Genomic DNA, 15,005 nt, shown 5'->3' on the forward strand with positions numbered 1-15,005 from the left:
TCTCTCTAATACTAAATATTAATCCTCGCAGCCCAGTGTTTTTCAAGGATGCGTGCAGTGAATCCAGACCAAGCAGAGCTCCAAAGGCTCCGGCTGGTGCTTCTCACCTTGCAGCCTTCACATGAGCTGACCCCGTAGTGGTACCCGGAGGACTTGTCCTGGCACACAAAGCAGGGCTTGTAGACACGAGGTGGGGGAGGTGGGGACGGAGAACTGGGTACCATCTCCTCTGAGCTGGTGCTCTGGGTTTCCACGGCTGTGAAAAAGACAGCAGGTCACATGAGATGCCCAGCGCACGCACACACAAACACACGCACACGCACGCACACGCACGCACACACACACACACACACACACACACACACACACACACACACACACACACACACACACACACACACACACACACACTCACACACACACACTCATGTTGTCCTACGGCTACTACCTGCTCCAGATTTGGATTGTCAAACGTGTTTACCTCAAACTATGATATAACAGCTAAACTGACATTGATTGTGTTTTTCTCTGTTTGATTTGAAGAGATGCTGGATAATAGATACGTTCAGCTGATATTCACAGACTTGTGCGACCTTGTGGGTCGAAGATAACAGTGAATACGAACTAAAGGCGACTTCATTATTACTATGTCTAAGCACAGATTGTCTGATGAAGCAGCGTTTGAGGAGACGATTAGTTTGTGTGAACAAGCAGGATGACAATGAACATGGTGACTGACACAGTCTGCAGCCGGGAGTCAGAACCGGCCCGTCTTCATTCCACAGCTCACGACAACACGCTTACATTAGACACACACACGACAGACGCACGTGCGAAGCTGGAGGAAAGTTTCCCTTCCACTGCTCTAACTGGGGCACGGCGGTGATGTCAGAACCAGCCTGAGTCATCCAGCTGCTATGCTACATTGAACCTCACTGTATTGTAAAGTGGAACCGAATCGGGCTCTTTTGGAAGTTCAAGAGTGCAGCAAATGGATTAAAGCTGCCGCTCACACAGGACCAGACCCTCGTCGCACACACTGGCCTGTACAAACTCAAAGGCACACATGTTGCCCCCCCCCCCCAACCCATCACCAACCCAACAGCACTCCTTTCAACTTTCACCCTTGGTCACCCTCAAACTTCAGCCCCCCGACTCTGCACCCCACCACCCCCTGACACACAAACCCTATTTTTCTCTTGTTTCCTGGCCCTAAATTCCTCAGTGCAGCCCTGCCAGGTTTTAATAGAGGCATAGGCTCGTAAGGCGGCCTATAAAGGCGGTCCCATGGCTGGACTGGAGGCCCCGGCCCGGCTGGCCTGGACTTTATTGGGACTCGGTCACCTTGGGCAGCTATTCACACCACCAGCTGTAGCTCCCAGCCTGTAAAAAGAGCCAATCATAAAATAAAAAAACAGGGAGGCTCTAAATTTCTAGGTTTTACTGCCCCAGCCTCCCCCCAGCACCTTCAATGGAAAGCACAGAGGGCTAGCCTAAACTTAACCTACATCGGCCTCCCTCCCCCCGTCTCACACCCAAGGCAGAGGCGAAAAACCACCAGCTTGGCTTTTTACAAGAGAGGCGAGACTTCAAACCGAACAAGAAAAAGGGGCATAAAAAGAGGAATTTGATAAAAACAGAGAAAGGGAGCGAGGGGGCGGAGAGGACACAGTTACTCCGGAGGGCAAGTCCTGTTGGAGACCACACTGACCATCACCACCACTTCCACTACAGCTGCGGTGGCCGGCCAGCAACTACCTCATTAATGATAGTAACAGAAACACGTCAGACATTTCTCATGCCTGCCGCTCAAACATCTGTTTTTCATGTGTATTTTTATATTTGACTACACAGAACCTACATTCAGATTCCTCCTCTGAAAGGCGCACTTTGCTGGAGGCAAATATGTTTTCCATTAGTTTTAAGACCAATCCCGAAAGCCAAATGTGCAAATCAATCTAAACGCTGAAGTGTGCACCCGCTGAACGCTTCCACAGCAGTTCTCATATCGCGTTGGCCAGAATGTAACAAAGCAGCAGGGTCAGTGGCAGAGCACAAACTCTCTGAACGAGCCATGAACCTCTATGTTTATGCAACAATAACAGCAGCAAACGAGGCTCCAGACCGGGCGCCGACGAGCCGTCAGAAAGGGACAAACCACATGTGGCGTCAAGCAGCGGACGCCGCCCGACGCCGGCTAAATGGAGCGACCGGCCGACGAGCGCAGAAGCCTCCGACGGCAGGGAGGCAGCGAACGCACCAGGCTCCGTCAGCACGCCGGACCCGGTTCCCGCCAGAGAGCGCGCCTCCCAGGCTTCGGCCCATTCGGCGCCGCTCCATTCCAATGCCCTGCACTCACTCCGGGGCGCCGCAGTGAGAGGGCCCATTCAGACCGCCCCCGGGCCCGGTCGCCTCCGCTCAGCTCATCCCTGTTTAGAAAACAAAGCCCTGTGAAATGAGAGGCCCTCCTTATCAGCGCTCCGAGGCCCAGGGCACCATTTGCATGACAATCCGCCGGCTGAGGCCTGTGAGTCGATGACGGACGGATGAGATGAGACGAGCGGGATAGGTGGGTGGCTGCCGCCGGGGGGGGGGGAGGAGCGGATGGGAGTCGCAGCACAGAAGAATAGTTGCGTTATCAGCGGCCACTGTTGGTTTCCTGCTAAGTATCAGTTTACTCCCTAATCCCTGGTCTCGGAGCTCTCTGTGCACAAGTGGGCCAGCTGCAGTGACCAGACCTAATCCCCCGGTGACATATGGACACCGATACTGTTCAATACGCTACAAACTACACGCACGGGAGGCCCATGTTCACACCCCCACCCTGCTCCATACTGAAGCGCTTCAGCCTCGCTCTCCGGAACCTCATTAGATATTACTTGCCCGAAATAGCTGTTTAGCTGAAGGTGACCTCAACTGGGTCAATTGCGTTAAATTCTAGGTCAAGTCAACTGGGCCGATCAGTGTCCCTCCAGGATAGACCACGTGTGAGAGGAGCAGACATCAGCGAGGAGCAGGAAGGAGCCTGGACTTCCTGGTGCCACAGAAGATGCCTGTTGTTCACTCGAGTGAAAGAAGGAGTGTTTCTAATGTATGTGAGCGAAGGCATGACTGTGCAGCTCGTGCTTTGTGTTGCAACACACTCCTTTCAACTGAGCAGCATATGACATTCTGGCAGCGTAACAAGTTTTCTTTCACAACAGGCCTGCAGCTTTTGTCTGCGTGACTTGTCGGTGTGAGTGAGTCTTCGCTCGGCTGTCGCTCTGGAATTCTCGCCCCATGTGAAAGTAAAGACAGTGAATCCCGGACGCACAAAACGGCCCAGTCGCCGCGTTTATGCCGTTTACGTGTGTGTCTTTCCGACCTGCGGGCCCTTCGCGCCCTCTGGAGCTCCACGCGGGCAGTAAACGCCCCGGCGCTCCCCATTCCCGCGTTTAGCGGCGAGCGCGGGCAGGTGGGGCCTTTGTCCCGGGCCCTGCCTTCATTAAGCAGCGTGTGAGGCCTGCGTGTTCCCGTCGAATGCGCCGGGCAGCAAACGAGCGTGCGAGGAGGGGGCTCGCGGTGGGAGGAGGGCGCGGCGGCGGCAGAAGGGGAGCAGATTGAGAACAGTGGGCTGGAAAACGTGCTGGCACGCTGGGTGGGGCCTTCCAGGGTGCCCTTGGCCCCGGACCCCACCACAGAGGCTACGGCACCGCGGGGGGGCCCACAGAGTGGCCATCGGTACACTCGACGGTGGCAGAGAGGAACTGGCTTCACGGAAGAGGAAGAGAAAGCGCCACGCCCGCGTGAGCGGTGCCAGCGCGTCTCACTCGACTTGTTTCTGCTTCTCTGCCCACGTCTTCCTGCCATCCCTCCGCGGCTGCTGCTACGAGCGCGCTTCCTTCCCCTTTTCAGCGCCAGTCCTTCCGGAGGATCTCCGTCACGGCTTTCGTGCCCACTCCTCTGTCGGCCTCGCCCGCTCTCTCGCTCGCTCGCTCGCTCGCCCGCTCACAGGTGCCGTGGCCTCAGGTCGGCCGCGTTGCACGCGGTTGAGTCACCTGCACGCGCTCCACTGGAACGTCTGTCACGGCCCCGTCGTGCGAGTTGCACAAGCGCTCAGAGTGCAACCTGCTCGCAACCGGGGAGAAATAGTTCAGTGGAATATTGCGTAGAAGTCAGACTGTGGGGGGGGGTGCGTGTCGATAAGAAGGCGATGCTTTGTCGGAGGTGCCGAGCAGAAGCCGCGGCTTTCAGCGACTGTCAGAAGCTCATTACCTGATAACACAGACCTACTTTCACAAGTGCATGGAAAGCTGTGCTGTGCTGTCTTTCCAATCACAGTCATAGCATAAATCTGGGCTGCTGACCAGGAAATGGTTGGAGTTTGAGCAGCGAAAAGCTACCGAGCCGAGGAAGAGTGAGAAACCAGACATTTACACACACGCACACACACTCTGAGGAATTCACACCCTCGTGTTAGAACCAGGATAATGTCATGCAGCACAAAGAGAGAATGTGTGTGTGTGTGTGTGTGTGTGTGTGTGTGTGTGTGTGTGTGTGTGTGTGTGTGTGTGTGTGTGTGTGTGTGTGTGTGTGTGTGTGTGTGTGTGTGTGTGTGTGATACCAGATGTATATTTGCTAGGGAAAGTTTCGGCGAGTGCCCATGAACGAGCACAAACGCTGAAACGCTGCATATCTGACAGTGACACAATGCGACACGGCGCCTTCCCTTCACACTCCGTTAGCGGCGACTCCCCCACAGAAAGCGTACGGCAGCAGGTGGGATCGGCCTCTATCCTCAGGGCACGTTTTAAAACGTGGAATTACCCTCGCAGTCTGCTGGTACTCTCAAAACACCCTTTCTTCTTTACAGCACCTCATAAAGGGCCTTTTGATATTTTCTTGATGGAGTCAGCCAAGTCAACATTTGGCAGCAGAGACCCCCCTTTTCCTGCACCACACAACCCTGTCAAGAAGCACACAAGTTGGCTTCAAACAGACCAACTTGCCCACCGAGCTCCCGGCCCCTCGTGAACCCAGCCAAATAGGTTTCCTTCAAACGTCCTTGTACAAAAACCTGAGGAAGGAGCTATAAAAATGAGAGTGGAAAAGAGGAAACATCATTTCAATGGGAGGATTTTAGTCAGTGGCTTTTTGTTGCGAGCACAGGAAAAAAAAGGAGAGATTTCGGAAGAAACGCTGCCCGTGGTCCCTGTGGTGAGCTCCAGCTGACTCTTCATCTGCCCACCAGAAGACAGAGAGGAGCACAGCTCTGCTGACTGCAGGGTGAACCCGGACCCAATCCGGCGCGGGCCCGGCCACTGGTCCCAGCCCACAGAGGGACGAGTAGCAGACAGAGACAGAGGCCACCGAGGGAAAGCCTGCGTCTTTGATCCGGGGCCGCTTCTCGTCCCTCCAGACTTCCTCCCACCATCTGTAGCTCTGCCTCTCACCTGCCTGTCTCTGGCGAGGCCGCCAGCGCTCGTTCAATTGCTATTGCTTCCTCCCCAAAACAATAGAAACCTGCAAAAGTAGAAGTAGCCCAGCTGTGGCTGCAGCCTCGCTCTGTCAGAGGAAGTGAGGGAAAAGGAGGATAACGTAAACAACAACAGTAGTGTTCGCCGCCGCTCGCTGGGGAAGCACCGCAGACCAGAGCGCGCTGCGACAAAGCTCTCGCCGGAGAGAATATTCACACCCACAAGTTGTAGTTCGCAGGACATTCACTTCCCACTCCACATGTTAATGTCTGTGCCCGAGCATCTGCACACAAAGCCTTTGTTCTTGCTTCCCTGCCAGGCCTCCATCCATCCATGCATCCATTCGTGCATCCATCCATCTATCAGTTCATCCATCCGTCCATCCATCCATTCGTCCAACATATATGAATCCATCCACCCATCCATCTGTCCATCCATGCATCCATCCATGCATCCATCCATGCATCCATCCATCCATCCATCCATCTATCAGTTCATCCATCCATCCCTCCATCCATCCATCCATCCATGAGTTCATCCATCCATCCATTCATGCATCCATCCATCCATCTATCAGTTCATCCATCCATCCATCCATCCATCCATCCATCCATCCATCCATCCATCCATCCATCCATCCATCCATCCATCCATCCATTCATCCATCCATCCATCCATCCATCCATCAGTTCATCCATCCATCCATTCATGCATCCATCCATCCATCTATCAGTTCATCCATCCATCCATCCATCCATCCATCCATCCATCCATCCATCCATCCATCCATCCATCCATCCATCCATCCATCCATCCATCCATCTTATCATCCTTCCTTCCATCCTTCCTTCCATCCATCCATCCATCCATCCATCCATCAGTTCATCCATCCATCCATTCATGCATCCATCCACCCATCTATCAGTTCATCCATCAGTTCATCCATCCATCCATCCATCCATCCATCCATCCATCCATCCATCCATCCATCCATCCATCCATCCATCCATCTTATCATCCATCTTATCATCCATCCATCCATCCTTCCTTCCTTCCTTCCTTCCTTCCTTCCTTCCTTCCTTCCTTCCTTCCTTCCTTCCTTCCTTCCATCCATCCATCCATCCATTCATCCATCCATCCTTCCTTCCTTCCTTCCTTCCTTCCTTCCTTCCTTCCTTCCTTCCTTCCTTCCATCTATCTATCCATCCATCCATCCATCCATCCATCCATCCATCCATCCTTCCTTCCTTCCTTCCTTCCTTCCTTCCTTCCTTCCTTCCTTCCTTCCTTCCTTCCTTCCTTCCTTCCTTCCTTCCATCCATCCATCCATCCATCCATCCATCCATCATCTCTGGGGTGCTGCAGCTGTCGTTCGGTGACAGGTTACTGGAGCCACACACACCTATCCAGCATCACATTTGCATTTCTGTCTACGCTTCACCTCCGTCTGTTTACTTGGACCATCTTCAAAGGCTGCACCTTTGAGTGAGACAAAACCAAAGCGAAGAGTAAAAACAGACAGAGAGGAACCAGGAAATGACAGTGCCTTCCTGGTGCCTGTGTGGTTTGCAACCAACAGCCTCAAGGTGATTTCTGAAACGCGCAGGCGCTGGCACAAAGTCTCTGAGAACGGGCACAAACACGCACTCATTTCTCACGTCGACGTCTCCCTGAGAAACTTCTGCTTTGAGTGTTTCAGTGAGGAAATGATGCATATCAGAGTTTTTCACTTTTGCTTGGCAACCAACTGACAGCAGGTTGCCCAACGCAGCTTGGGCGGAGGCTGTCAGAGCGCTGACAAGATATACAGATTGGGGCCTTAATGTGATTCATTTCCTTCTCTGCCTTCCTCTTGATGCGCTGGAAGTTCCACTTGAGATTAATATGGGGTAAAAATGTCACATGTGCCACTGAGAGGAACGGGCGATGCTCATTGAGTGAGTTTACACAGGAGCCGCATGTCCTGAGCGCATGCAGCATTGCTGAACCGGGCCTAAATCATCCCGGGCAGCACCTCGCTCCCTCACTGTCTGTCTGTCTGTCTGTCTGTCTGTCTGTCTGTCTGTGTCTGTCTGCCTGCCTGCCTGCCTGCCTGCCTGCCTGCCTGCCTGCCTGCCTGCCTGCCTGTCTGTCTGTCTGTCTGTCTGTCTGTGTTTCGCTCTGTGTTTCTGGCAAACGTAAGGTGCTCAAACAGTGGAGCCAGAGCTGATAAATCCCAGCCTGCTGACAGGAGGACGACACCCGGCGCTCATTCAATCGCAGGTCATGCAACAGCGAGCGCATGCACATATTCTCAAATAGTCTGGAGAGAGTGTGTGTACGATGTGTCATCGCCAGTAAGTGAGGAGGCACTTGGTCAGAACATTCACACATAAGCACCCAAACCTGGTCGCTGTTTTCTGCACATGTCTGCAAATAATTCTCTGCGATGAGACATCTGACGGAAGAGCTGATTGAGACAGATACACTTCCCTGGAAGAGAGCTGATTTCATAATCATGCTAATGCATAAATAATTTAAAAAAAGTATAATTAGTGAAAGTAAAATGCACAAACATTAAAAAAGTGGAGTTTGAGTAAAAGAGTAAAAAAAGTCTGGAAGAAGACAGAAATCAGATTACAGAACAGTTGTCTGTCAGGCTTTTAATATATGAACATACTCATACACACACTTCCTGTTTTAACCTTATTTCCTGATTTGTGGCAGTGACACAACCCAGTAATACACACACACACACACACACACACACACACACACACACACACACACACAACACACACACACACACACACACACACACACACACACACACACACACACACACACACACACACACACGTTTATACTACCAACAAATGAATTAATGCAAGCAGTGCTGTAGTTGCACACAGGCAACAATTAAAAAAGAAAACACTTGGATCCGTCCCTACAACCGACCTTCAACGCTTTCTGCCAACCACTGTCACAGCGTCAACGCGGCCCGTTCACACGCCACCAGAGGAGGACGGTCGGGCCCGTCCGGGCTTCTGGTCCCTGCCAGGCGCCCCTCGCCTCATAGCAGCGCGGCCCCTAGCAACGCTGGAGCCAAGCTGTCAATCAGTAACGCCGCACAGGCTCCGCGCTGACCCACACGCACTCGCATGCAGCGTCCAAAGCAGTGGAACAAACCCACAGGTGCTCACACGAGAATAGCACGCGCACAAAAAATGTCACGGCGCACAGGCACGGCCTCCCAAATGCCCACGCCTTCGCAGGAGAAAATGTGCCTGGCAGGCGAGGAGCTGGGCACACAGCTACAGCGGCAGCAGCCAGACACGGTGGCAGCCACAATACCTCTGTGGCCAGCGGACGCTTGTGAAAGGACTTGTGAAAGTCCACATTTGTTCTCAGCCAGAGCTGATTATGAGGCTTAGTTGCCTCACAGCAGCCTGTTCTGTCATGTCGGATCCCTGAACGGGATTCCTATCACTCTTACGACGGCGCCGCGTCTTGTGAAACGCTGAGCGAACCCTCGCTAAGACGGGCAGAGAGACACAAACAGGTGACGGGTCCGGGCCCGGCGGCGGCCGTGGGTTTTATTTACAGTGGTGCGACTGACGCCGCCGAGGGGGCTATAAACTGCTATTAGAGCGGAGCTGAATTCCAGCACGGCCGTGAGGAATCCGGCCCGGCACATTGTCTGTCTGTGGGTTCGACAGCAGTCTGGACGCCCAGCGCCGGCCGAGCAGGTAAACATCACACGCACGGCAGCGCGGGTTGACCCGCTCCTATTAATGCATAAGTAAAAGCCAACATTATGCAGGGATTCAGTGTTTATTTATAGGCAGCGCTGACTATTAATGGGCTCAGCCACTAAAGTAGGGCTGAGGCAGCAACAGCGGTTCTAACGTCACCAGGCACAAACGCTGTGAAGGTTTAACCATTGTACCCACTAACAAGTATATTAGACCGACACTGGTCAACAACCACAACCAACACACACACACACACACACACACACACACACACACACACACACACACACACACACACACAAATGTACCTCTAAGTGGAGTCAACCTTCAGCCTGGTTGAAGTGTTGCTCCCTCACTGGTCTAAAATTAGAGCGCTTGCTTGATTACAGTTTGGAATCGCAGGACAAAACACGATTCATCTCCCGCTTCACTCTTTTGTACATTTCACTGATTTCCTTCTTCAAACGGCTCATTTAGCAGCACTGGCCTAATTGTTTTCCGAGACAAGCGAAGGTTTTTCCCTCGGCTATATCAATTACGACTCAATGACCTTGGACCAGCTGACTACTTAAGCCTTTTAACTTCAACACATTCTTCTGACATTATCTTGAAAGGATCAACAAGGCTTATGTATATATAACAGCACTGACAAGTCCTCATTAGAACTGGAACCATGCTACTAGAAGACGCTCTCTCTCTTTCCCCCACACACACACACACACACACACACACACACACACACACACACACACACACTGCTCTGCTAACCAAGATACCACTATCTATTCCCAGTCCTGCCCCCTCAGGCATTCTAATCTTTTAATTGAATCTTTTGTAATTATAATGAAATAACTGCGGACTTCCATCAGGGAGAAAATGATCGGGGCCAGAATGTGCCAGCGGTCACAGGAAGCTCTCCTTTCTCCTTCCTTTCCACCGCCACATACCCCTGTTCCAATTAGCTCCTCCACATTGGAGCGGCACATTAAAGGAAACAAAGGGGCGTGTGCGCGCGTCGCGTATACATGCGGATCGCACAAACGATCCGTCGCCGCCGCGTCGGGCTGTTGTTCGGTATCGCTTGCGAGAATCGCGATTAATATTCAAGCGGTGTTCAGGCAGATGGAGCTACGAGTTTGTGTTGGTGAGAAAAAAGGCTCTTCCCCTTCTTCTGACCCTGGAGAACTGCTAAGGGTAATTGTCTCATTCTTCTAAGCAAATGAACATTGACAGAGAGGGGATTGGTCTGCACAGGCCCTCTCCAATGGCTTCCCTGGCAGTTGACTAATTCAGTTCTCATTGACGTATGACTAAATCAGCGTCCATCATCCTTACGCGCGGGGCAGCTCAGATGTGGTACTGGCGCCGCAGCAGAAGGCGTTTAGGAGCGTTACACATGCGGAGCGTTTTGGACCGAGGCTGCCACACATGGTGCCGATCGGACACTGGCCAAGCTGTAGCCTCTGGCTCAACTCTGACAATGAGGTCTCACACTGGTGAACAAAAAACAGGAGAAATGACCATTCACTTCAAAGTCCTCCGATTGTCCCTGGCTAACAGCCAACAGCAGTAACACTTATCACTACGGGCAATTTATTGCCAAGACAATGAGATCATGTCATTTTGTGGAAGATTTAGAGGCACAAATACTTTTCACTGCAGTTCCACTAGTTATCAAAGAAATCTGGACGGATTTATTACAACTACTAACTAACATTGGTCAGACGGCCGACAGCAGGGATTAACGCAGCCACTTCTTCCCCGCGCTGGTTTCGGTCTGCAGAACGTGCGGCATCAGCCGGGCCGGTCCCTCTGCGGTGCAGCTGGGCCCGGCCTAATGAGACATCAGCCTCAAACGTCAATTCATCAGCCTCATTGACGAGGACAATGAGGGACGGGCGTTTGAGTAAAGAGGCGTCGTGGCTCCTCGTGTGGGGACAGGGCCGCCTTGTTTACAAAGGTTACTGGGCCCAGAGTGCTTGAAACTGAACACCACAGCAGCCAGCCTCCACTCTGCTCCCTCGCCCTCGGGGCAGCTTCTCAGGACTTTTTTTTTTTATCTCTTTGATTTTCCGGAACAAAGGCTAAAAAGAAAAATGCACTTCTGGTATCTGGAGGCCTAATTGTTAAACGTGAACATGTGTGTGAATGGGTTAAAGGGAGAGGCCATAGAAGCCTGATTGATTAAATAAACAAATCTCATCTTGTTATCATCAGGGCTCCCCGGGCTAAGCGGAGCGGAGCGGAGCAGGCTGGCTGGAGTCCCCCTTGGCCTCGGCCTCCAATGACAGGGCATCTATCTTCATTAAAGCTTAGCCAGTGTGCATGACAGCCACTGAAACGCTGGTGTCTTCACGATTAATGAAGACAGATGACTCCCCCAGAGGGGCAGTTAAAAGGGAACAAAAAGCAGAAGGACGAACACAAAACACAAAACCAAAATCAGAGCTCGATTCAGAAAGCTGGAACACGGTTGCTTGTTAAAGTTGTTTACCGCCCCGATCCGTGCATCGCGGGTTGTTTTTCCACTGTCGTGTCTGGCTTGGCTCCCTCCACACTTCTCCCACCGCACCATGCATGCACCCCCCCCACACACACCCCACGCTCACACGCTCGCTCTCAGCAGCAGTGGCCCCCTGGACGTGTATGGAGACGGAGCCCAGTTTTGTCTGTGGGAGACAGGCCTGTTGTCAGCGTCAGAGCCGCGTGTGAAGTCAGAGGGAGACGCGGCAGAGAAAGGCAAGCCGAGCATCCCTCAGTCCGTGGGTGCATTCCACATTTCTAATTTATTCATCCATTTACCCATTAAATAATTCATCCCCTTATTAATTCATTGCTGTTTGGCTTCAGAAGAATATCATTTTCCACGTAGCGGCAGAAGCAAACTTAGCAGCACTGCGGTCGTCCACAGCAAACTTTCAACATCTGGGATAATAAACAAGCCACGTTCGTCATTAGCAGTTCATGAGAAGCCCATCAGAAGCTCAACTTCCCCGTGAATGGAGTCTAAGCTAAACAGTGTCTCCATAGCGCCGGTGTTTTCTCTTCCTCTCACTCACCAGCCCTCCTCCTTTCATCCCCGACTACTTTTGTTTTTAGAATAGAGCACCTGGCAAGGTCGAGCCTCAGGTGGCTCAGTGTCACAGAAACTCGACTCCGCGCACTCGAAACTCACAAGTCAAACACGGCCGCTCACACGGGGACCAGTGCACAATAGCAGACACACAGTGCATATCATATCATAGCGGAGCGCCTCTCAGATGGCTGAGCAGCTCAGACAGGTTGTGAGCCGCGAGGGGGGAGAAGGGGGGTGAGGAGAGAGAGTGGAGCGGAGGAAAGGAGAGGAGAGGAGACAACAGCAGAGGAGACTGTCTCCGTCTTTTCCTGTGCTGCTCCGTAACCCCTGACAGCAGCCCTGTCGGCCGAGCCCCGAGGGGTAAACAAGCCAGCGACGAGGAAGGCGGACGGAGAGAGAGCCTCGATTGTGTCGCGCAGGAAACCCGGAGGAACCGGGGGCCACTTACACTGAACGCTGGCGCTGCCCGTCCACGCGAAGGGGTCCAGCCCCGCGAAGAAGGGGCTCGCCTTCCGCAGCATGCACGCGCCGCGGCTGGCCACATCGTACAGCTGATGGGGGCCCATTCCCAGAGCCTCCATGCAGTCGAACATGGCACCCCCCCCTCCCTCAGCGAGAACCACTGCGAGCCCCCGGCGCTGCCTGCTTCCTGCCCCGTCCGTCTGCGCCGCCGGCGTCGCTCACTGCAGCGATGACAACAACAGGCAGCAGCAACAGCTAGCCGCTCGGCGGACTGCCCTCCCTCACTGACGCCGCGCTGCCCTTTTGCCGCCGACGCCGGACCGTTCCTCCTTCCGTGTCGGCTGGAATGCCGCTGCGCGTCCTGCCTGCCTGAGCTGAGCTGGGCTGAGCGTGACTCTGACTCTCTGCTCCCCCCCCCGGTCCTTGGGTGAGCTGCTCCCTGTCTGCTGTAACAGACCTAAATAACAGCCTCTCACAGCTCGCGCTGAGCCCCAGACACGGCGGAGCGAACCAACTACCTCTGCGTGACGCTGCGAGAGGGGGTGGAGAGTGAGAGAGCATGCCAGAGGGGGGGGGGGGGGGGCATGGGAGGGGGCCGGCCCACGGAGCCTGCACCGGAGGAAGAGCTGATCTGGTTGGAGAACAAAACTTTATTCCCATTCTCCTCTCGCTGTTTTTTTGTCCGTGCGGCTTTTGTGTTTCATATTTCTGGCCCGAGCTCGGTCCCCCTCCCACCGCGTCCCATTCAGACCCGCTCCCTATCTGCCTCCGTCTTTACACGGCACCTCCCCCAATTCCCTTGCAGTAAATATGAGCCCCCTCCCCTCCCCTCCCTGAGCCTCCGTCTCTAATCATAACCATATTAAAGTCCAGCCACTGGACGTGTGTGTGTGTGTGTGTGTGTGTGTGTGTGTGTGTGTGTGTGTGTGTGTGTGTGTGTGTGTGTGTGTGTGTGTGTGTGTGTGAGAAACAGAGAGTCCGAGGGAGGACGAAAGCTGTGCTGGGGTTGAACCCAGAAGCCAGATGCCAGGGTAAATCCCTCCCTCCCTCGTCTCCGGCTGCTGGAGGGAGCAGAGGACGGGTATTTCTTCCTCTCCTCCTCTGGACAGTGATGAACCACGGAGCGTCTCACAGAATGCAAACGCGCCACGCGCGGAACACACTCCACGCCGCCCGTACGCGCGACGGAGGACGGGGATGTGACCGGAGTCAGAGTCACCTGTCACTCGCTCAAACCCGACCGCAGCGAGCCGCTCGCTCTGCAACGCGCCACCAAACGCAATAAATCAGAGCCGGTCACTGGGCCGAACTGTTGCTCAGCACACATGTAGACTCTGGCTGGGCCAAAGCAAACACTCCCTTACAATGGGAGCTGTATGATAATAGAAGCGCGTCCGTGTGCGTGACCCACACATTCATCTCCCCCTGTCAGACCAGTACGAGTGGTACGGCCCAGCAGGCAAAAACACTCCATTTCCTGTCAATCTGTGCTGCTGGCTACACTCTCCATAAACACACAGTGCCCTCCTCCTCCTCCTCCTCCTCCTCCTCCTCCGTCTAACACTTCACTCGTTTTCCTGTTTCATGCTCTCTCTGAAGCATTTAAGTTATATTTACTGAGCTCAGAGCGGTTCCTCTTGGTTGTGTCTCGCATTCCGCCGTCCTGCAGCAAACGGCCGCGGTCCGGCCGCGAAGAGGAAGCGGAGTGACATCAAGAATAGAACTGTGAGCCCAGATAAGGATGAGGTTATCTGTTAGCGACGCTCCTGCTAGCTCTGCCCCCCCCACCCACCTCTCCACCCACTTAGACAATCATCTGAAAAAGTCCTGATCTGGATGCATTTCTGATTAAATCATCACAGCCCCAAGCCACATTTTTCTATTCTCCACATGCATTCTTCTCACACTCGTCTTTCGTCTCCTTCCTGTCGGTTTTTATTTTTTTATTTTCATTTTTTTTCTTCCTCGCTGCTCATTTCATGCAGCGTCCTGGAAACTGGAGACTGGCTCCGGTCCCTCGCTCTTCATGCGTTCTGTGTAACATCGGCCTCGTTGGCCGGGGCTGCTGAGCGGCAACGCCATCAATTTGCAAAACCATGTGCTGTTGGGTTCTAGGGGGTCGACGAACCCAATCGGACCCGATCGGACCCTCGGCTGATGTAATATTGGTGTTGTTTTCGCCTCTGACTTGACCGCCAGCGCTTCAGAGGCTTTGCTGAGTGAGTTTAGACATCTAATCTACACATTCTCCATACTGCTGTTGACCCAGGCCGGCCG

The 15,005-nt window shown here is 53.4% G+C and overlaps 1 protein-coding gene across 3 annotated transcripts in view; it reads right to left on the bottom strand.

The window, feature by feature from the left end:
• The window catches only part of rarga (retinoic acid receptor gamma a), a 38,419-nt gene that overhangs the window by 4,973 nt on the left and 18,441 nt on the right, over positions 1-15,005 (bottom strand). For 2 of the 3 annotated variants that reach the window (XM_029155537.3, XM_029155536.3), the window contains exon 3: positions 108-256. In XM_029155537.3, the coding sequence (XP_029011370.1) occupies positions 108-256 (149 nt within the window). Of the gene's footprint in view, positions 1-107; positions 257-12,714; positions 13,207-15,005 lie in introns of those variants that run through there. The other variant, XM_029155539.3, reaches the window with a different exon arrangement.

This window comes from Betta splendens, chromosome 7 (assembly GCF_900634795.4).
Source record: "Betta splendens chromosome 7, fBetSpl5.4, whole genome shotgun sequence".
Taxonomy (NCBI): domain Eukaryota; kingdom Metazoa; phylum Chordata; class Actinopteri; order Anabantiformes; family Osphronemidae; genus Betta; species Betta splendens.